At 39.6% G+C, this 23,544-nt stretch overlaps 1 protein-coding gene across 1 annotated transcript; it reads left to right on the top strand.

Moving 5' to 3' along the window:
* The first annotated feature begins 2,420 nt into the window (after window positions 1-2,420).
* Window positions 2,421-23,417, top strand: jak1 (Janus kinase 1). Its single transcript, XM_028404662.1, has 25 exons — window positions 2,421-2,680; window positions 6,936-7,144; window positions 7,568-7,691; window positions 9,150-9,300; window positions 9,398-9,561; window positions 9,675-9,943; window positions 10,532-10,647; window positions 10,802-10,984; window positions 11,533-11,690; window positions 11,830-11,944; window positions 12,501-12,699; window positions 14,419-14,528; window positions 14,662-14,814; window positions 14,944-15,031; window positions 15,106-15,233; window positions 15,320-15,458; window positions 16,928-17,079; window positions 17,170-17,320; window positions 18,696-18,784; window positions 18,972-19,164; window positions 19,255-19,379; window positions 19,690-19,862; window positions 20,061-20,178; window positions 20,635-20,745; window positions 21,810-23,417. Exons 2-25 carry the CDS (start codon window positions 6,943-6,945, stop codon window positions 21,927-21,929), a joined length of 3,531 nt encoding a protein of 1,176 aa, XP_028260463.1. The 5' UTR covers window positions 2,421-2,680; window positions 6,936-6,942; the 3' UTR covers window positions 21,930-23,417.
* The last annotated feature ends 127 nt before the right edge of the window (window positions 23,418-23,544 follow it).

Genomic DNA, 23,544 nt, shown 5'->3' with positions numbered 1-23,544 from the left:
GTCACTGCCACCGCACCTGTCCTTAGCATGTTTCACTCAAAGGGTACACACTGCTGTGGAAATCCCCTCCAGAGTAATGATACATATTTTGTTTTTGTCTCATTCTAACCTCAATCTGCTAATCTCACGTGTTTTTCTCACTCAGAGCCATGTGATGTCTGTGGTAAAGAAACACTTTTAATAATAAAATATCGAAAACAGTCACATTGTGGGAGGAGTCAGGACTCAAAACATTGACATTCAAACCCACTAATTTTCAATATAATACATATTCTTTCAGCAAACATCTAAAACTCTACATGCTATTAATGGTCATGGGGATTTTCTGTCATACTTCCCTTCCTGTTAAGCAGTAAATGATTGCTGGGATGTGCCATGGGAAGTCCCTCCCTTTGAATGAACCGCCCACTTTGGAGCCTGAATGCCTGTCTTGCTGATAGAGGAAGTTTTATTTTTTTTTCTTCCCTTTTATCCGCACACAACTTTGTCTGTTCCCTACACACTTTTAAACAAAGCAGAGAAAAAAGTGAAAACATCATATCCAATCTGACACTTGTGGCATTAAAACACTTCAGATAAGACATTAAACACACTGCAATTGTTGTTTTATCAGATATACATACAGTTTGTTTATGAATGTTTTTAACTATAAAACCTCAATAGAACACATTTGTAATATTTACACTCAGTTAAGTAGCCTTCAAGCTGCACAAAACCGGTGCTGAACACCTGCAGGGGTCCTCTTAAACATCTGCTACACAAAGCTAACCTAATGACCTGTTTTTTTTCACATAGACAGTGAAATATCTCAATATCACACCAACATCATGTCAGCAGGCAGCAGGGAAACTCCATATATTGTGTTGTGAAGGCGTCACTCAAACGTTAATGTGATGATTCTATACATAAAGTGGAAATTTGTTCACTGTTTTGACACACACATGTATACTCAAACATGTTCCAGACGGCCAAAAAGGACAGTTATGCAAATTTTCTACAGAGGGGGTACATGCAGTGGTTAGCCTTCAAAGTTATTGTTGTCATATTCTTGGAACATAATCAAAAGGATGTTTTAGATAACAGCACAAATTAAGACCTGAAGGAACTACCTACACTGCTGCCACCTACAGAATGGTGATGATGAATGATAACCCTCCAGGCTGCAGTGTTCGCAGGGTTAAAATTTAGAAGTCTTTGTTTGCTCCACATTCACTTTTCTTTCCCTGATGCCCCTCCTTCACTCATGTGCACTCATGCTTAATAAATACAGCCTGGAAACCGGTCTTGGTCCAGTAGTCACAGGGAGAACTGTGTTAAACCTTTACTGCGCTTTTTCATTTGCAGTTGACCCATTTTTTTCCAATTTATTTTGTATAGGTTAAGACTCTTTCCTTCATATCTTTAAATGGCAGGTGAGTCAACCAATGTGTCATAAAAAAAGGAAAACATAAACAGTCTAAAGTTTAAAATACAACATATTTTTCTTCTACACTTCTTTAGTTAAAGTTCTACTTTGAGCTGTAGATCCATCAAATAATAAAACCTGCACTGAATAGAGACGAAAGGATCAAAAACATTAGGGGGTAATGAAAGTCTAATTAATAGACCTATTGATTGACTTAGTGGAATTACTTGGGAAAATTTATTGGCTTAACTATATAGATTTTAACTGAGGATCATAGCTCCACGTGATGTGCTGAGTAAAGATCCAGACAGTGTTTTCTTAGTTTTTACAAAGCATGTCTGCTTCTTATGTTTTAGTGAGCTGTTTTATTTTCTCTTCACCATCCACAAAAAAATATATTTAATCTCAAAACTTTTTATGTATTGAATTAATAAACAGATAATAATAATTCATTTATTGAAACAAACGTCAGAAGGATGCATTAAATTAAACAGCTGTACTTAAACACTGTAAGTATTTGCCAAATATCTATAAACTGCTTACAATAAAATTCATTTGGAAAGATGTATTTCTACATTGTAGTAGTACTTTTACTTGAGGCAAAGATTTCAATACGTTCTCCACCGCTAGAAGAAATGGATCAGATACCAAGCAGAAGTGAATATAAGACATTTAAATGAATTAAAAAATCAAATCCTTTAGCCCTGGTAGTTTTACATGCAGTCTTAAGTCGTGTCAAACAACAAAGTTGGATTAAAATAAAATAATTTAATTTAGAATATATGTTAAAGTGGGAATCTAACTGATATTTATCATAATAATCTTAGATTCATACCATAAAGTCTGGCAGATCTACAGTTCCCCACAGTAAGGATACAGAGCAGTTGGATCAATGTTGTGATCTCTCAGCAACCTGCTACCATTAAAGGGGCAATGACGTCATCTTGAGCGACAGGCCGTCCAGCCAATCATCTGTCGAGTTTTTCGGGCACCTACTGCGTTGCTTTCGGGAAAAGGCTGTCACTTGTCAGGAAGGGTTAGCAAGAGCAGAGGAGAGCGACCTACCTCCGCTTTAGTTGTCTGACGTTTACAAAATCCGTGGAATTAACGTTTTTTTTTCAATTCTGGATACTGTTACTTTTGGGAGGTTTGGAATCAAACCGACGACAAGCTATACTTAAAAACCCCTCAGAGAGGACCTCCGAGTTGGTCGAAGCGTCTAATGTACTAAACGAAACGGAAGTTACTTGCCAGCTGTCTGGCGAACCTTGCTGGGTGAGTAAATAGCCGTTTATTAAATGTTTCCATCTAAAACAGAGTCTGTCCTCTGGTCCATGTAATACTCCTAATGGTTCCTCATCTTTCCCTGTCGCTGCCAAGCGTGGGGATACTGGAGCTGCTTTGTCAATTTCATTTAACTGACGGGCTAGCAAGCTAATGTTAACCAGCGCCGTCCACTTTACAGCAAAGATTTCGCCGATTTCGTGACTCAGTTCGGGCAGGTACGCTGTGTTAAACACATTAACACAGGTCCGATGGAGAGTATGATGCTAGCACAAATAACAGAAAGAGGAGAAAATGACAAATGTGGAAAAACGAACATGGTTTTCATGATGTTAATCTGCTAAAAGTGGGCAAAACAAAAGCGAAAATGACTAAATGTCGGACCAGGAGGACCACAGGGACCACGGGGACCACGGGGACTCTGCTACAACTCAGGGAAAAAAGTAAAATGCTTGAAATTATTATTATTTTGTCATCCTGAGTAAAACTTGGAAGCAAATCCAACTTAAATTGGCTCTGTTGAAGGAAAGTGGTTCATATTAGTCTCCCACCCGAAGTCTAAATTAAAGCTGTAATGATGTAAATGTGTGAGAATTAATGTTTGGTTCTCATCTGTTGATCTGATTAAACACAAATATTGCAGCCTGAACCTGATCCACTTCTGACTTGACTTCTATGAATCAGATTTCTAATTGGCAAATAAGCCATGTTTTAAGCAATTTCCCCCTGGGATCAATAAAGTATTTCTGATTCTGATGTTTCAGCTGCAGCCTTTACTAAAACTGGCTATCTTAGTGGTTTCACACATTTGGTGTTTACAGGAGTGGGTACATCCTCCTTGGCACGGCACACATGGGCACACATACACAAAGACAAGTAACCTTTTCACCACTTACTGAAATTGGATTTCTAACTATGAGTCTTTCAGCGTTACCTGCCAGTCCTTTTTTTTTAAAATCTATCTATCAAGTTTGTGTACATATGTTGTAATGAATGTTAAGTTGCTAATTCAAGAGTCAAAGTTGAACATATTTACTTTGATCTTAACGTAGAGGTTCATTTCAGTACTAGAAAAAGAGAAAAAGCCAATCTTTTGGTATTCATTGTGATATTTAGCATCAAAGTAAATCGTCAAACCGTCACTTATTTGACCTTTTCTTGTGATAACTAACTTTATGACACTTTTAATATCTATATATAAATGCATTTCTCCCCCTCCGTTATCTTTTCATTTTACAGTATTGCAGAATGAGACACAAAAAACATACAATAACACACACAATTACTATTGTGTGTGTGTGTGTGTTTTTTTTTAAATGGTATCAAATTCATTTGCATAACAAACCTTTATCTCCTCAAGATTTGACATCAACCAACATGTGGGATGATATCTTAAGCCATCTATTAACAGTAACATTAACATAAACATCATGTTCTTTTGGGGACCACCATTGAACCACCTGGGAGGATCCCCTCTGAGCAGTGAATGGATAACTCCCTCCCACACCATGAGTCATGCTAAAGCAAAAAAATGTCATTATTATATCATGTTTCTACTACCTCAACAGCAAATAGAACTCCATCAAATAAAACAAACTGTGTAGAATAAACCCAAAACATTGAAACATGCCATTAAGAGAACAATATGTTCTCCATTTTCACCAATCATCTCATGCTCTACTGGATAGATTCTAATGATCAGTGGAACCAATAATCAATCGCCCATAATAAAGCGAAGTGAAGCCTAAATGCTTTAACTTTAAATGTTTCAAATCCTTACTTGACCAAAATAGACAATACAGCCAGTTTAGTGATTCCTATAAAATAGTTGAGGGGTCATTTCAAAACTTATTCATCAGATTATATCAATATGATACTAATAATAATACATTTTATTTGTCAGCTATGATTAAATAAAGAACATTTTTAATTTAAATAATTTCACATGACTAAAGAAATATCGAAAAACAACAAGTGCACTATATAAATGAGTGATTAATATCCATTTATATGGCGTTCTGTACAACCAAGTGTCTTTCTTAAACATGAAGCTTAAGCTGAAATGTTCAATTAATTAATCACTTGTATAATCAGTTGTAGTTGCTGCAGACCTAAATAAAACATAACATTGTAGCATTGAACAATGTGAACCAATAAGCCGATGTACCTTTTTCTTGTTTGTGAAATAATGTCCTCAGTTCAAACCAAAAATCAGTTATGGGTGTGGTGACAAAGTTTCTGAAGGTATTACTTACAAACAATGTCCTTGTACCCGAGCTCTGCTTTGTGTTTTTTAATAGAGTATAACAGAATGCTTTTGGTAGGGTAAGGGGAAAGGGGTATAGAAAGGGGAAAACTATCACAAAAAAACCCAAAACTAAACATTAATTATGGTAAGGACATTTTATCTGCTGTCAGTTTGGGCATTTCTGTGTTTTTTCTTGGATGTTAGGCTACAAAAACCTTCTACACGGTTGCTGCATTCTTCTTCTGTTGGCCGTTTGAATGTTGATGAGATGGCACTGACCTGTATTGGTTTTTTACCCTTAAGATCCTTAAGATCAGAATAAAGTCTGATGATTGTTTTGAAACTCCTTCAAAACCTTCTGACTGACATAATAAAAGTAATAAAGAGCTGGCTAGTTGGCCGCCCTAGTAGGGGTATGCAGCAGTAGGTTGTCAAGTCAATAAGACGGCTGTGTTCAGTTTTACGTTCTTTAGGGAATCTTGTTCTTTTTTCTTTGTTTACCTTTGTTCTAAATGACCAAAGATGTGTCATGTTGTTTTGTTAAAAATATTCTCTTAAGAATCAACGCAAGTGGCGGTTCGTTCCATTCCTTCCACTGAATACAAAAGCTCAGGTTTTAATATTGTTTTTTTGCCCGCTATAAAAGGCATTCTGCTTTTTTTGTGGAAAATGTAGTGGGGTGTATTTTTCTTTCAGCCATCTAAATCACCTACACAACTGTCAGTTTTGACTGTCAGTCAGTAGTTACATTATGCTCCTCCAAGGTCTTGTTCTTTCTTTGGTGGAAACAATGACTCCAGTCATCAAAACCAATGCATGTAGACGTAAAAAAAATGGTTCTGAGGGAGTATAGGACAAGTTCACACCTATTTCAATGGATTGGAACAGTTAAGACGTGACTCTAGTGGACCTGGTGTCACGAATACCATCAACAGGTCATTACTTAATTAATATTCTACTCCAAAATTGTAAAATACAGTGTTGAGGTTAATAACATCTGTATGAGACAATTAGAAGTGCCACTTCTAATTTAAGTAGAAAAGCAAAGGCTGAGATAAACTGATGCACTGACGATTCTGCTCACTCACTGTAAAAGAAAGGCTGATGACTCATTGAAAATCTTTTCTGAAGAAATTCAGCTGTACCAAGACAGCCCGCTCACCATGCTGGCTGCTGTGCTTACGCATGATGTGGTTAAGAGCTGCCATGTATCAGGTCCCAGGATGTAATAATATAAATGTAAAAATCAGGCAGGTGATCAGGCAAGTAAATTAGGTGATTTGAATCATACTTTTTAAGCTTACTGTAAAACTGGATGAGTTTACATGGAGTATATTTAGTGTTTTTTTTGTATCTTAGAGCATCATTTCTTTCAATGTAATGTATCACCTCAATAGAAAATCACTTGTCAGCCAAGTAAAAAGTGAACGTAACACCAGCCAAAAACAAACACTCAGTACACTGTAGCCATCGTATGTAGGTCACAAGGCCTTCTGTCTATTTGTGCATGGCAGGTATATGGGTATACCTTAACAGTGAAGTGGGCTATTTGATGTTTTTTCTTTTTTATTCTGTAATAGCTGTGTTTGGTGGGTTTAACTATGTATAACTGAATATTATGTGTCCATTTTCATCAGCAGGAGTAAACTGTTATGTCTGTGTGATAAAAACAGTTTCTGTAATGTCTCTCTGTATACATTCCAGAGGTGGAAATTAATGGGGCTTTGGCAGTGCACCAGTTGTTAGTCTGTCAACTATGGCATGCCATTTAGTTGTTAACGTTTTATGCTGTGTTAACTCACAGCCTTTTTTTCACTGTTAGAACTCCATTCACCATCCCCACTCCTCTGACTGTCTGACAGTGACTGTGAAAAAGAAGTCCTGAGTTATTAGTGTCTTTGCAAAACTTTTTGTTCACAAAACCAGTGACCTTAAGAAAAAAACACAACAAAATAATTTCCACTTGCCTCACTTCTCTTTTTCACTTCACTTATCCAGAATCTGAATGCCATCTCTGTGGGTGATGGAGTTGAGCAGGCAACTCTGTTTGAAGATGAGGAGAAATAGAAGGGCCCAGCTCTCCTCCCCTCCTGCTACCATCCTGGGCCTGGAGATCCACTTTTACATGCCGGGGGTAAAACAACTACAGTTCCCTAAAGGCTGCTACACCGCAGAGGAACTCTGTGTGAAAGCTGCCAAGGAATGCTGTGAGTGACTTACATGTTGTCTAGCATGCCAGACTTTCGTTTTTTTCCTTTGAAAGTTGGGTGAAAAATAAATATTAACCCTTATTAAAGATTTAAACAGGCTTTATCTGCTTTGCTGTATAAAAGCTAAAAGAGATTGCAATCAAGATTTTTAGAAGTTTTCAGTGACTCACCTTAAAAGATTAATCATCATGAATGGTAAGAAAATTAGTGATTCAACAAATTCCATGAAACGTTGCAGTAAAACTAGAGTGAGGGTCATAATAGTAACTGACTTTTATATGAATTGTCTCATAAATTGACAAGCTTTTGGAGTAACACATGAAAAAAGCAAAGTGTAAAACAACACAACTCTCTTAGCTGCAAACTGTCATATTGTAATGATCATAATGCTGTAAATATTGATCTTTTTTTTTCCCTCAGGGATCTCTCCCATATGCCATAACCTATTTTGCCTGTACAATGAAGAAACTTGCACCTGGTACCCACCCAATTATGAGTTCAAGATCACAGAAGAAACCAGTATCAAGTTGCATTATCGCATGAGGTAAGAATTATGTCATATGAGCTACATTAAGTTTGCTGCTGTTTGTATCCAAATTATGATTTCCTAAATGCAATCACATGTGTATAGACTAGTTATACTGGCGTTACTCATGAGCCCTGCTTTTTTGGGGCTCAGAGCTAGCTGCAATCTGCTTTGTCCTGGCTGGGACAAGATTAGGTGTTGTGTTGTGCGTGCTTTGCCAGTTGGGCTGCAGACAAAGACAGAAACCTTGGCATGACTTGTCCGAGGGTGACAAATGGCTGAGAATGGACTGGAGCAGTATCATTCAAACTATGTGCTGTCACAAATCATCTGCCATCAGCCTTCAAGCCACCACTGACGTAAATACAATTTGGCTCGCTTTTGCTTAGAGCCCAGGCTATGAAACATGATCTCTGGATTGTGTCTTGTTTGATTTGCGGAGGGGTTTTTAAACTCACAATTGTAATGAGAAGCTTTTTAGATCAAAATATGTGACTTCAAGAGAATACAGAGAAGGGATCGTAACCAAAGATATGTGAAGCAATCTTTAGAAATCAGCGGAAAAAACAAGGTTCAACAAAAGAAATTAGGTTAGCAGTTCCAACCCCTGGTCATAAATGTTTAGAATCTTTTACAAGGCATACAAAGGCAATTATAATTGAATAAAGAAAGTAGTATTTCTGTTTTATAACCTTTGCACATGATGCCAAGAGAAGACTACATAACTCTAGACTTGATCCAGTGATAACACCAGATAGGACTACATTGCTTATTATACTCTATTTTGTGAAAAATAGTTTCACTAGAGTTTATGCCTAACCATGCCAACAATGTCATATTTGTTTCTCGATTACGGGATTACTTTGACAGTAAACTCCTTCACAGAATCAATTGCACAAGCAGTATTTATGCATTTCAAGAGAAGAAATACTTTACTGTGGTGTCTTTTACACTTCCTCCTTCCACCTCCTGCTTTGACAATAACTAGTGGAGGAAAAAAAAAATGAGTGCGCAGAGAGCTTGGTGCCTTTGTGTCTTGTGTTGTATGAGCCTTTGCTGCAGCCTGCTTGGTGTTCATAGTGCAGGCGACCAAACAAGCAGGGTATTGTAAATAACTCTTGATATCTCATATGTATTCAGCATAAACAAATGTCCTGGGATTGATTTACATCAGGTCAGCAGATGACTGTCAAGTCTGCAGCCATGCAAAAGTTACAGTAACACACAGCAGCTTTTTGTTGATAGCTAATGTCAGCATTCTTTTATTGACTGCAATATGCTGATTCTTCAGGTAAAGGAAAACATCTTATTTCTGTACAATAGCTTGCTAATATATGTAGTTAATTAAAAAAAACAAGGTTGATTTGATTAGGAATTTTACTCTTTTTTGACTTTCTGTTTATTACTAACATCCTCTTGACATAACCCGTCATTTTAAATCTGAGACCCCACCCTGTGTGTTTCTTCTGGTCTTAGGTTTTACTTCAGAAACTGGCATGGCACCACTGAAGGTGAGTCACCAGTTTGGAGACACTGCATCAACAAACTCAGAGGACAGAGTCCAGAGAAGACACCGGAGGGAACACCCCTACTAGACGCTTCTTCCCTGGACTACCTGTTTTACCAGGTGTGTGTTTGCACAGTTTAGACGTTCCCAGATGTAAATGTTTATGTAGTATCTTAGATATGTCTGACGCCTTCTTAAATATATTGCTGTTGCACAGGGCCAACATGACTTTCATACAGGCATGGTTCCACCGAGGACTTCCCAGTCAGAGACAGAGCAGCACGAGGTAGAAAATGAGTGTTTGGGCATGGCTGTGCTCGCCATCACTCATCACACCATGAGCACGCATATGTCCCAGACCACTGCCTCACGCGAAGTTAGGTAATAAGCGCACAAAATGGTGCACACGTTTTTCAAATTACAATGTGTTTCCATGCACACCGACAGAGTGTAAACACTATACTGAATAATCCTTTTTGTCCTAATCTCTACAGCTACAAACGCTTCATCCCAGAGTCAATGAACCGCACCATTAAGCAGCGCAACTTTATGACACGTGCGCGCATCAACAACGTGTTCAAGAAATTCCTCAGTGATTTCAACAGCCGCACAGTCAAGGACAGCAACATCACTCAGTATGACCTGAAGATCAAGTACCTGGCAACCCTGGAGGGCTTGACCAGCAGCCTGGGCAGTGAACTAATTGAGCCCATCTCACTCAGTGTAATACAGGAAGGAGATCTCTACAATGGAGGTTACTATGGTAAGAATTCATGATGATGATGGTGATGATGAGGCAATGTATGTGGCAATGTGCTAGATAAATAGCATACAACAATTCAGTGTGAGGATTATGAATGACTAAAATAAACACTGTTGAGTTAAATTGGCATTATGAGAAATAACATCAAATGGCTACCTTACTGCAACAAGTGAAGTTTATTTTTACTCTATGGTGCTGTTGCAATGCTTTCATCAGCTGTGTTGAAGTAAAGTGGTTATATGATGGTGGTTTATTTGGTATGTTTACATGCAGAATACTTGTGGTGTCCCACCTACAGTTCTAAAAAAAATAGTTGCACTTGACATCCAAACATACCTAGAATAATGTGTGAACCAAAAGTGAAAGGAAGAATGCATATCACATTAACCCACTTATCACAGAGAAGACTAAATTCTGAGCAATGTATAAAGTTGCTAAACCTAACCAGAACCTTCTTCTTCTCAGCGTAAACATTAAGCCTTTACCTGTGCTTGTCTCGTAATTGTAAATCATTGATATATTTTAAGGAACCCAAATGTTTATTTCTAACAATTGTATGTGTAAAATATTCTGACTTCCTGTTTTCAGGGTACTGCAATCAGAGCCAAGGGCAGAGCCTGAGTCAGTGCATGGAGACAAGTCATGACATGCAGGTCCTGGTTGCTGGCATCACTGGCATTTCCTGGAGGAAGAAACCCACAATAGTAAGCCAAAATGCATGCAATCATCACACTGATGTGTTATTTGGAAATCATTAAGATCTTGTCTTACTACAACAGCTGACAATATTTAAAAAAAAGTTTATTTTCTTACATGACTCGTGTGTGTGAATATCTGCTTTGTTTATCTTTAAAACAGACTGCTGTAAACTCCAAAGAAAAAGGCAAATCCAAGAAGAACAAGCAGGATGGGAAGCAGAAAAACAACAAAAAGAAAGAAGCTAGTGATGACTGGGTGGTGTTCTGCGACTTCCATGAAATCACACATGCTGTCATCAGAGAGGCGACAGTCACCATCTATAGACAGGACAACAAGAAGATGGTGAGACTGACATATAAACAAGTCGAAGGACAGTGTTAATTAGATGTAAATGTTTTTTTATTCCCTACTATAATGTCACATAGTCAGTTGCTGCTGAAAAGATGATAAATGTGTTTTTATAGTATCTAACACATGTTTATTTATAAACTACTCCTCCATATTTAAAATATATTAGTAATCTCTGAACTACAAAACAAATTTTGGTACACACATTATGTGGCTTTTTAATAGCCTTAAATGTACATGTCAATCCCGGCAACCACCTTCTTAGTAAATTCTTTTATCATAACTATCTTAGTTGATGTTACCGCTACTTGTTTTTCCATGTTAATGTCACCACAGGCAAGGGCTTACTGAAGCAAAGCTTACCTCATGCTATTGACCATGACTAAAGGTGATGTCATGCTTCATTGTGAAATTGGACACTGAGTTTGTTATACATCACCACTCTTTGAGATGGGTCTCAGGAGTGCTGTAATAGCATCTCATCTGCTGACCACTTCCCTCCCCTCTCCTTACCTCTCTTTCACTGTCTCATCACTTTTCAGGAGATGCAAATGGCATCCAGGACTGATGCTCTGTCCTTTGCAGCCCTTGTGGATGGGTATTTCAGACTGACAGTGGATGCTCATCACTACCTGTGCAAGGAGGTAGCCCCAGCTTCAGTGGTGCAAAACATCAACAACGGTTGCCACGGACCCATCTGGTTTGTTGTTGTTGTTTCTAACAATCAAAATCTCACCACTCATATCCATCTGCTTCTGTAGTTTTATGGTTAATCTGTCTATTGTTTTAATTTTATTGACCTACTTAGTCCTTTTTATTTGTATTCCCTTACTCTCCAGTACGGAGTATGCCATCCACAAGCTGCGTCAGGAGGGCAATGAGCCAGGCTCCTACATCCTGCGCTGGAGCTGTACTGACTACGACTATATTATCATCACTGTGGTCTGTACTGAGGTAGGTTTGACATAGTTCCTTATTGTTAGGAAGCTGCAATTTATCCTCACAGTGGAATAAGTGGTAATTTTTACTACTACATTATATTATAGTAAGTAGTGCATTCTAGTTGTGTAACGTGAAAATCTGATAGGCAACCCAGTGAACTGGAACTGTTATGCACTATGGTCAGCAACTCACCGGTTGCGTGACTCACACAGATGCACTTAACCATACAGTATCAGTTCATGTAATATAAAATTACAGGTTTACATGTCAGTATTGGTTTGTGAGTCAGTATTTCAAGAAGCACTCACACATACAGAATTGCAGTCACAAAGTTGACCTTCTGGGTCTAGGGAAATGAGAACAGAGAAGGTTCTGGGGTGTGTGTCTACATATTGTTAACAAGAGTCTGTGGAGCTTTAATATTTTACCATAGGTTCTTGTTTGTTAGCTGTTATTTCAGGGGCTATACACAAATCTACCTCTTTCTCATTCATGATTTTTCCAGATTTGTAGTTCAATTTTTTGAAGCAGATTTTGGACTAAAAAATATTTCCAATTCTTCATCCAGTATGACCTAAAGGAGTCCCGGAATGTGAAGCAGTACAAGAACTTCCAAATTCAAGTGACACCTGATGGATTCCGCCTGTACGGCACTGAGACTTTGCGCCCCACTCTGAAGGAGCTGGTGGAGCACCTTGAGGGCCAGAACCTTAGCTCCGAGAGCATCCAGTTCCAGCTGCTCCGTTGCTGTCCTCCGCAGCCAAGAGGTAAACTTGCAGGCAGCACCAGATGTAGAACATAATCTGTTTTAAAACAGTTACAGTACTTTTTTTAGAGCTTTTGAGCTTTTGTTCTGTGTCACAGTAGCCGATTAATAGACGCTACTTGTGCAGTAATAGAAGTTTGACTGGTGTGTTTACAAATGCCACACAAAAATTCATTCCTTAGTAATGCAACTGGTTGAAGCAGGAAACTTAACGATAACATCAACATAGATTTATTCATGCATAAATATAGACGTTGCAATGTGGCAACATTAATCCTGCTACTCATGCAAACTTGAAAATGGGAAGTCTGTTGTTTGTGATGATTGTGAAAAGCATTTATAGCTGGCACTGCATTATTGATGCAGTGCAACACAACACTTTATCTTGCATTACTTGCTGTAGCTGCAACATCACAACTGGGTGTGGTAGCACATCCAACACACACCACACCTGACTGTAACATTAGTGCCAGAAATGTTGTCAGGCATGAATATTTGAACCATCAAGGCTCAGTAAAGCAAAGCTGTTTCTCTTTAAGTGAATGTGTGTCACTGAGGGGCTTAAGAAGCAGTGTTGGCACAAACTATGTGTGTGTTTCTGTGTGTGTGTCTGTGTGTGTGTGTGTCTGTCTGTGTCTGTGAAATGGTGTCAGAGAGGAAGAGAGTTGTAAATGTGGGTTTCCGGACCCAAACTAGCACCCTTCTGTTTACTTCACTCAGGGAAAGGTGGAGCTGTGTATAGTTTGCATGGATGTGCTGAGTTGTTTATGTTTGTCTGAGTCCATGTGGTGTTAATTGTAGCGATTATATTGACTGTCTGTAGTTAGTCCTTAAACTAGAGCAGCTTCAGGGGAGATCTTGGAGAGCTGTGTTGATGTTCTCTTGAAACAATAACACACTTGCATGCCCACTTCCTGATAACGTGATACAGTTGACTTATTGTTATTTTTACCTTCTGTTATGTTTAATACATCTGAAAATAACAAAGTAAATTGATAGAGTAAGGAATGAGATGAGGCTTGGATTAGGTTAGGGGTTAAAGAGTGGGTGCAGTGTAGTATGTAATATTCACTGGTAGGTGTGTGTGTGAATGTTTTGTTTGGCAACACAGATTGCATGTTACAGAAGAGTTCTCTTAAAGCTTGTTGACGCGCAGTGCAGATACGTTTTTTTTTTTTTTCTTGATACCACAGTGCTCTGGTGTTGTCACACCATTAGACACCCACAAACAACACACACACACACACACACAAACACGTATAGAATGCTGAAGATTTTTTTCGCTTGATCCTCCCACGCACCCACGCACCCACACAAACACACACACATTGTATTTACAAAAAGTAAACTAAATTAGTATACTACACCCAAACCTGAGTATCTGTTTACATCATTGCCACAATTCACGTAATTGATGAGAGCTTGTTTTACCACAGGTATACACAGTTATGCCGTGCAGAATGCCAGCGCATACATAAGCATGTAAATCATATTTTAAGGGTACTGCAAAATTCTTCAGAGCATGTTAACTTCATTATGAATATCATTTGTCCTTCTGAGTTTATTCTTGGCTTTATGAACTGAATGACCGTCCCACAATAAGAGGACCATGACAACAAAGTCATAGATCATCATAGAAATAACTTAAATTAATAATTGAGAAAATACTTCATACTATGGACAGATTCCTTTAAAATCTGTGTGTTTTTTTATGTCACAGAAGTTTCCAACCTCCTGGTGGTCACAAAAGATAGAGCGCCGACCCCTCAGACACCCATGCAGGAGAGTCAGCTCAGCTTCCATCGCATTCTCAAGGAAGAGATTGAACAGGTATATTTTCTCTTCTCTACATCGCTCTCATTCTTCTGTTAATATAATACAGCAGTATGATTACTGTGGTGGCCATTTTATAGATACTAGATGTAACTATGAAAAACTCCTCTCTCATCCTTGTGTTAACCAGGAGGAGCACCTTGGCAGGGGCACCAAAACCAACATCTACTCAGGCACACTGAGGGTTAAGAATGAAGAAGATGAGGATGCTGGTTACTCATCCTTCCAGGAGGTGAAGGTGGTCCTAAAGGTTCTTGGTTCTGGGCACAGGGACATCTCTTTGGTGAGACATGAACTCATAACTACTGAAAACTAATACTAGCCGTACGCAGCTTCAAAATCATACCCAACAGTATGAGTCTCTGTAATCTGTTGTTTATGTATTGAGTCATCTTTGTCTTTCTGTCGACAGGCCTTCTTTGAAACAGCCAGTATGATGCGACAAGTTTCACACAAACACATTGCGCTGCTGTATGGAGTGTGTGTCCGCCACTTGGAGAGTAAGTTCACATTAATAGCGATGTGGGTGCAGCTGTGGGTCTCTTTTTTGACACTTGTCTCTTTGTATCACAAGATATCATGGTAGAGGAGTTTGTCCAACTGGGGCCGTTGGACTTGTTTATGAGGAGACAGCAGAGTCCCCTTAGCACACCATGGAAATTCCAGGTGGCCAAGCAGCTGGCCTCAGCTCTCAGCTACTTGGTAAGAGAGGAAAAAAAACAACAGTCATGGAACATAATCTATGGTGTCATATCCTGCTTATGTATTTGTTTAATTTTTTTTTGTAGGAGGACAAAAAGCTGGTCCATGGCTTTGTATGTGCTAAAAATATCCTGCTGGCCAGAGATGGCCTGGATGCTGATGAAGGAGGGCCCTTCATCAAGCTAAGCGACCCAGGAATACCAATTACAGTTCTTACCAGGGAGGGTGAGTACAAAGGGCACAGCCGTGCTGACTGAAAACACAACCTAAATGGTTACGACACAGTCACCATGGAAAATTTCACAACTTCCACTTCCAAGCTGTAAATGAAAGTAAAACCAAACTGAAAAAAGCACACACCCTCTCTCTCTTTCTTCTTTTAACACTCATGGCTAGTCATGGCTGTCGATTATGTATTTATTTTCTCTGTTTTGTCTTCTGTTGCTTCGATTGCACAATGCAGAAAAAAATAAATACATGAAGATTTCTGATCAAGCAGAGGTTGTCAGTAATAATTATCATATTTGTCACATAATGAGTAGACACTGGAGTAGGAACATTTCCATCTTGGACCGTAATTTGGTTTGTAAAAGCTAGATCTAGGAAAACAAAGGCTCTTCTCAGATTGCACCATTCCCTTGAAATGGCTGCTTCATATTTCTTTTGTGAAGCTACAAGTTGTGATATAACATTAGCAACCTGCAGGACAGACTGGAAATGTATATAACCATCCATCGTTGCATGCCCCTGGGAATGCTCTTCCACGCTTTTTGTTCCCAGAACTCTTTAACATTTCTTGTTCTGTCTCCATCACTTTGCTGGTCAACGCGTCTTCCAGTTATATATCGATGTCCTTGTACATAGATTTGATTGAACATAGTGCCTAAAGTGCTCAGAAACCCACTGGGAGCACTCTTCTTCCCTGCTTCCCAGCAATCTCGGATCGCTTTTCTCAAACCCTCAAATCTATTTGCCTCATTTTTTTTTTCTGTCCTTTGTGTCATCCCTGAACATCCTTCTTTCCCGGTCCCATTTCTCAGTATTTAGCTCCCTTACTGACATACACAATGTGGATACAAAACACCAGATGTGGAGGTTGGCCACTAATTTCGGCCAGTCAGTCATTTTTTCCACTTAGAGTGATATACGTTAGTCAGCTGATGTTATCAAAGCATCTAGATACTACTAGAATTAGACATTTTAAGTCAGCTATCTGTTATATTTTTTGTTTTGTTGAAGAACAAATCTCATAAAACAATATTGTAGTTATAGCCCAGAAGCATTAGAATATGCACAACACAGAGTGTTATGGTACTCTCTGTCTTTAGACTCAGTGCTAAAGGGAAAACAATAAGGTGAGAAACCTCAAGCAGACTAGCAAAAGTCAAACAGTTTCCAGGTGAGACATAGTTTCTCAGTTATTACGACATAACAGGAAGAAGGTCAATATATGTTTGTTTATTATACCTGCTTACAAATATAAAGTCCTAAATAGACCAAGTCAGTGCTGTCCTGCAGTAAAGCTGTATGTATGCGTCAGCTTCACTTTAGAATGCCAAAAATCAACAAAAACAAAACAAACTTTTTATTGTTTTTACGTTTGAGTTCAGAAATGTACGACTAAAACAAATCTGAGTGTCACATTTGAGCAGGTCATTACGTTTTGCTAAAGTTGCCTTTGTTTGCATCTGCAGAGTGTGTGCATCGTATCCCTTGGATTGCTCCAGAGTGTGTGAAGAATGCATCGTCCCTGAACATCGCAGCGGACAAATGGGGATTTGGTACCACCCTGTGGGAGATTTGCTATGATGGCGAGGTTCCCCTCAAAGACAAGAAGCTCACAGAGGTACGGGACACATACAGATGGATAATCTGTAATATTTGTGTTAGAGAGATGCACGAAAACACTTTATCTCTGTGTTTCTGTTCTGAGCAGAAGGAGAGGTTCTACGAAACAGAGTGCCAGCTGGCCACCCCAGACTACAAGGAGCTGGCAGAACTCATGACCCACTGCATGAACTATGATCCCAAAAAGAGGCCTTTCTTCAGGGCTATCGTCAGAGATATCGACATGTTAGAAGAAAAAAGTAAGTGTGAGACAAACCTGTATGCTGCAGTATTTACATAACATGAAGAGTCTCAGGCAGCATTTGGTTTCAACAGTTTTAATGTCATTGTGTCAACATTTTACTCTAAAACATCCAAAACTTTAAAGTCATTACATCTACAAAACAGACTCAAACACTGCACGGGTCTGTTGCTTTGAGCTGGAATATGACCTGAATGCTGTGCATGGTTTGTATCTCAGTTGTGGCTTCGCAAAGAGAGCGAGAGAGAGCGCGCGAGAGAGAGTTGTTTACTCAGTTCAGATGATATTGAGGAAGTTCACTGGGTGCGTTATCACTGATCTGCCCCTCAGCTGGGCCCCATAGCAACATAGTAGACTCTGTTCTTCCACCTGCTGGCCAAAACTGGATACTGCAGCCTGTGTTATTAGTTTTATCACACGTCTAAATTGGACTTGAAAGGCTTTGAAGATAGGGAGTACAACTCTTTTATAAATATTTGATCCATGCCCACGCTTTAGTTCTTGGATAATGAATATATTTACCCTTGGAGTATATTTCTTCCACAATGTCCTTTCATACAATAACTATAAATATATGATGGTTCACCTGCCCTCAGTGACTGTTTCCGTCACACTGTCATGACACATGACACGTTCTTGCCGTCATTGTTATTACCTATGAACTCCTGTAAAGTTGACAGTGCCAGGTATTGCTGTGGATTACCCAGCTAGGTTCAGTGGTGTCTTTGTGTTTTCAGACACAGTTTTCTGTGTTTCTGTCTTTACTGACAAGCTGCTTCTGAGGAGATTCACACAGAGCTTTCCTGTGAACCTCAAATACGCTGGCATTCCTCTGTGGCCAGCACTGTAGTATTGTTTTTTTTAAGAAAAGACTCTTCAGCTCAGTCAGACAGACTTGTGGTTGTCATGCCTGAGGTCAGTTAATTGTTCCTTCATCTTCCCCATTATGTCTTTGAAATGTATACTCATTCTGGGACTGCAATGGCTTTCAGCAGCTTTCACCACTGTGGTGGTTTCAATATAAGTTCTTGGCATTTGTCCGTATCCTTTCTAGCCTTTAGTGTTTATTTTCTCACTCATTAGTGTCTCTTAAATAATAAATTTCAAATGATTCAGTGGGAAAACACATCTGGACATGTGGTGTGGTTTTGTTTTATAGAAGAAAGTTTCAAAAAGTTTCACATGAATAACAAGCTGCCCCAATAACAAGTAGCCATTTGTGTGGAAACCAGTGCAAAATAACAGTTACATAACCACAGAACAATTCTACTGAGGCTGTCAACCACATTAGACTTCCTATGACGCAAGCGTGTATGCTGAAGAAAAGACTGGTTTACCTGTGAAGTCAAATCTGATCTTTTTCCATTTCTCAGATCCATCCATCAAACCCCAGCCCACACCTGAGGTGGACCCCACCATATTTGAAAAGAGATTCCTGAGGAAGATCAGAGACCTGGGAGAGGTAAAGTGTTACTCTGCATTTAGTGCAGCACATTAAAAAAAATTACACACCCACAGTGAATGACAGGTGATCACTTTATTCACTGACCAGTTGTAAGGGAGGAGGAGCAGAACAAAGTAAACTGAGACGATGAAAGAGACTCCACAGGGCGTTTCGTATTTCACTAATTCATACGTTCCTCGTGCAGGGTCACTATGGTAAGGTGGAGCTGTGCCGCTATGATCCTCGGGGAGACCGAACAGGCGAGCTAGTGGCCGTTAAGTCACTGAAGCCCGAGAACCGGGAAGAACAGAGCACCAACCTCTCCAGGGAGATCGACATCCTGAAGGCACTGTACCACCAGAACATCGTGAAGTACAAGGGCATCTGCCAAGAGGAAGGTAAGAGGAGAGAGAGCACAGACCCTACAGCACACATGTTCAAATGACGGCACAGACACAGAAGATGAATGTCTGTTGTGTGTGAATCAGGTGGCCAGGCTGTTAAGCTGATCATGGAGTATCTTCCACTGGGAAGCTTAAAGGAGTATCTCCCTAGAAACAAAGGCAAGACCAGCCTCAGCACCCTGCTCAGCTACTGCATCCAGATATCCAAGGTAAGGCTGCACACACAGACAGCTGGACACATGCTGTACTTCCCTTCACCATTACATGTTGATAGTCACATGGGGGTGAGGATTGTATAGTCCGCGTTGACACATACTGGGTCTTTTCTTTTGCATGTTTGACTGTCTTTATGTTCTTTGAAAGAAAAACTGTTCCGATGAAGGCAGCACATGGCCTCTTACAAACAATGGATGTGAGCGTGTCCACATAGTCTTAAAACTGATGTCACACAGACTCCTGTCTTTGGACACATCTTACAAGTTGTCTCACCTGTTTGTTTGTTTTTTTTTCTTATTTCAGGGTATGGAATATTTGGGATCACGAAATTACATCCACAGAGATTTGGCTGCCCGAAATGTCCTTTTGGAGAATGAGGGAATTGTGAAGATTGGAGATTTTGGCCTCACCAAGAGCCTCAAGGACAATGACGGATATTACACGGTCAAGGACGACGTCGACAGCCCTGTTTTCTGGTGAGTCAAGAAAAGAGTGAAGCTAGAAAAGGATTGTTAACTTGACCCTTTAAGACCTCGCCTTGAGAGTCATTAGAGAGCTTATTGGGGACGGACACGCACACGATAATTGAACTGAGCTGAGAGAAGTCAGGATGGTGGTTAATGGTCTCATTAACTCATAAATGTGGATGAAAAAACATTTGTGTCATGTTTCAGGTATGCTCCCGAGTGTCTGACTCTCTGCAAGTTCTACCTGGCTTCAGATGTTTGGTCGTTCGGAGTGACAATGTACGAGCTCCTCACCTACTGCGACTCCTCCAAGAGCCCTATGACGGTCAGTGTACAGCACTCCTACATCAAGTTTTACACTGTTTAAACATTAATAAATATACAGAAATACAGGAGTTTATCACAGTGTTACACACACACACACAGCCACAGTCATTTGTAGGTGGCAGATGGTGTTGGTTTGTAGCCAGAGCAGCAGATGACAGACTCCATCTTGAGCACTCCGATCTGCAGCCGCTGCCAACGCTCGGAACTTAGTTTATCATGAAGGTCTTTCACTGACATCAAGCTGTTACTGACAAATCAATCACACTGTATGGGGGGAAAAAGACCAGCAAAGGTTAAACAAATGGAAAAACAGAGACATCAGAGCGTCATGTGACCAAACAGTGCAAAGTACAAGTGTTCACATCTGCACCACACACTGTCCCATTTTTCACATCTAAAAGACAAATGAGCAAATGTTTCCTTTTGTAACCTGTCCTTGTGCTCGCCCCCGCAGTGCTTCCTTGATATGATTGGCCGAACTCACGGCCAGATGACCATCATCCGATTGGTGAAAGTGCTGCAAGAAGGGAAGCGGCTGCCTCGTCCTGAAAACTGCCCTGAGCCTGTAAGTAACTCATTCTCAGCACAACAACATGACGACACAATAATGACATTCACTCAGGGTTTTAAATGTGCTGCCTTCATTAACATTTCCCAGGCCCACACAGCATGGAAACACCACATTTAGAATTAGAATTGATCACTTTACATCCTGATTAAAATCTGTATGCAGATGAAATGTTAGAAATCCTGATAAACCTGCAGTATGGAGAGCCACAGGGATGAGGTTAGCATCATTTTAGGCCCCGTTCACACTGGAGAAAGTCATTCCAGCTAGAGTAGGATTGTATCTGGATATCCTTTAAGCTGGATACATTCAGACCTATTTTCAAATCTGGCTATCACACACGTGTGTCCGTGCTCAATCCGGCTTAACCTGGCATGTTTGTGGTCCTCCAAACCACTAGGTGGCGCACCGTAATATACAGAGTCCGCGGTAGGATCGCATATGCACATGCGTCGTGCTTTTTTCTTTTTGTTCCGTGTCGCTTCATTTTTTTTCGGTTCAAACAGCAGTTTATTCCTTTGTAGCCCTGTCGAAAATAAACTCAGGGCAAAGCTGTCATAGTTCGACGGTTGTTTTCATACGGCTTTTGTACACGCCCTGGACACTGTCCCCGTGAACCGGAAGTATCACGTCACTAGCCGGATTCACTAGCTGCATTTGCGTTCAGACCTGAGCCACATTTGAGCCAATCCGGCTACATCCACCTCCAAGAGGTGGGTTGAAATCAAGCTGGATATAGCCGGATTTGCGGTGTTCACGCTCAGAAAAAAACTCAGGCTCAGGATATATCCAGATACGGCCCGAATCCCACTCTAGCTGGATTGATTTCCCCAGTGTGAATGGGGTCTTAATTCCTTCAACAAAAAGCAACTGAGATTTGGCTTTGAGACTTCTGTAGAAAATAAACAACTATTTTATTATTATTATCTGTGCTTAAATAATATAATAAAACATTTTTTAGCATTTAACTAACCCGTACTAAATTTTGCTTGTGAAATCTCTACTAAAATTTTGAGCACTGTAATATGCATCACTGCAGTCTAACACAACCTGTTCGACAGGTGTACGAGCTGATGCGCAGGTGCTGGGAGCAGACACCCGAAATGAGAATCACCTTCAAGGACCTGGTCACCAAGCTGACCACCATGCTGCAGCATCTCCAGCCACAAAACGACCTTTAAAACAGCCTCTGAGAGTGAATATGACTTCATCACAGAGACACACACACAATGCTCCTTCTATCACCATGGCATCATTTTAGTCTGCCATATTTTTATGTGTATATTTTTTATTTGTCATATTGCGCTGATGTTTTATGTTTTCGGATGACTGTTGTAGCCTGTGCTCTAAATGTGATCTGATATCTTACTTCCAACTGTATGAAAAAGAATAATGTAACTGTGCCAGTGACAAACATAGGTCACTAACTGCGTTTAAAGACTTTACAAACATGTGGCTGACATCGCTCAGCAGTTGTGTAGCAGCCTTCGTTTGTAACGGACGGCAGGTGGATGAATGTTGCTAAGAAAGGACGGCAGATACAGATGTGGCGCTGCTGTTTGTTCCTTTTGTTTTTTGGGGGAGAAAATTGCCTTATCTTTTTTCCCCTTAAGAAATGATAAGTAAATGTTCAGACGGTTGAAGCGAGGCAACCGGGCTTGTAAGTACAGTTGCCTCACTTCAGCCTTCTAAAAGAAAATGACCTGGATGACCGAGAATCTTCATCAACATGATAAACGAGTGAGTTTGCTGTTCAGGATGTGCAAATGCAGTCGCTGAGAGGTGGCATTGAATCAGAGCCAGTAATCAGTCAGCTGTATTCTATCCTCCGCTTTGTTGATAATGTTGTTTTTTTTTAAAGCTAACAAAATGTGATTGATGGATTCTAGCTTCTTAATTTTGCAGATTTTCTTTAAAAAGCGTCATAAAGACATTTTTGTTGAGAGTTGAAGAAGCTGTGAAAACAGGATTTTTATGGACCAGTCAGGAGGAACAGCTGCATTTGCACAGGAACAGAAAAACATTTTTTTTTCCTTCAGTTTAGAATAATCTTTCATGGCGTCACTGAATACATAACCCACACTTTCATTTCATCTTAGGTGTAAGTATTTGCGATGGACACTTGAGGGCAGTATAACTGTACTTTTCGTCTGCCAGGTATATAGATGTCATACTCAAGCAAATGGAGTGACCTGCTGCTGAGTGTTTATGAAAGGACCTTGTGAGCAGGATCACTGTGGTTGGACTGATTATTCGCATGTCGTTCTATGGTTTTCTAAAATATGTATCATTTCTTTTAACGACATAAAATAATGATGTTTACTTGTAACGCTTCAATATTCCAGAAAAGCGTATCTATCTTATCTATGTATGTGTCATCATGTTTGACTTTGTCCCTGCAGTTAATCTATCCTGACTTTTAAGTGCAAAAGTGACTGTCGGCGGAAAGACGACAACAAAGTGACTGTTGTGAGAACAACGATGCGCTTCAGTACACATTTTATTTAGGAATGTAAAAGACAATTCCCTCTGCTCTAGGAGAAAAAGAAATATATATATATTTTTCAAAAAAAAATTAAGACAAAAGTATGACTTATGGAAGGTAGAACTATCCATAAATACACAATGGAAACGTAAATAAAAACAATGTTTGTTGTGTTCTGTTCAAACACAATCTTATTATTATTATTATTAACTACTGAAAACTGTTGATATATTACAGTTGTAAGCAGGCATGCTGAAATTGCTCTAGAAATGACCTTATTCACAGTAAAACAATATCGATGTCAGTGTAAT

The sequence above is a fragment of the Parambassis ranga genome, chromosome 4 (genome assembly GCF_900634625.1).
Source record: "Parambassis ranga chromosome 4, fParRan2.1, whole genome shotgun sequence".
Lineage (NCBI taxonomy): Eukaryota > Metazoa > Chordata > Actinopteri > Ambassidae > Parambassis > Parambassis ranga.
This window is presented reverse-complemented; position numbering and strand designations above follow the sequence as displayed.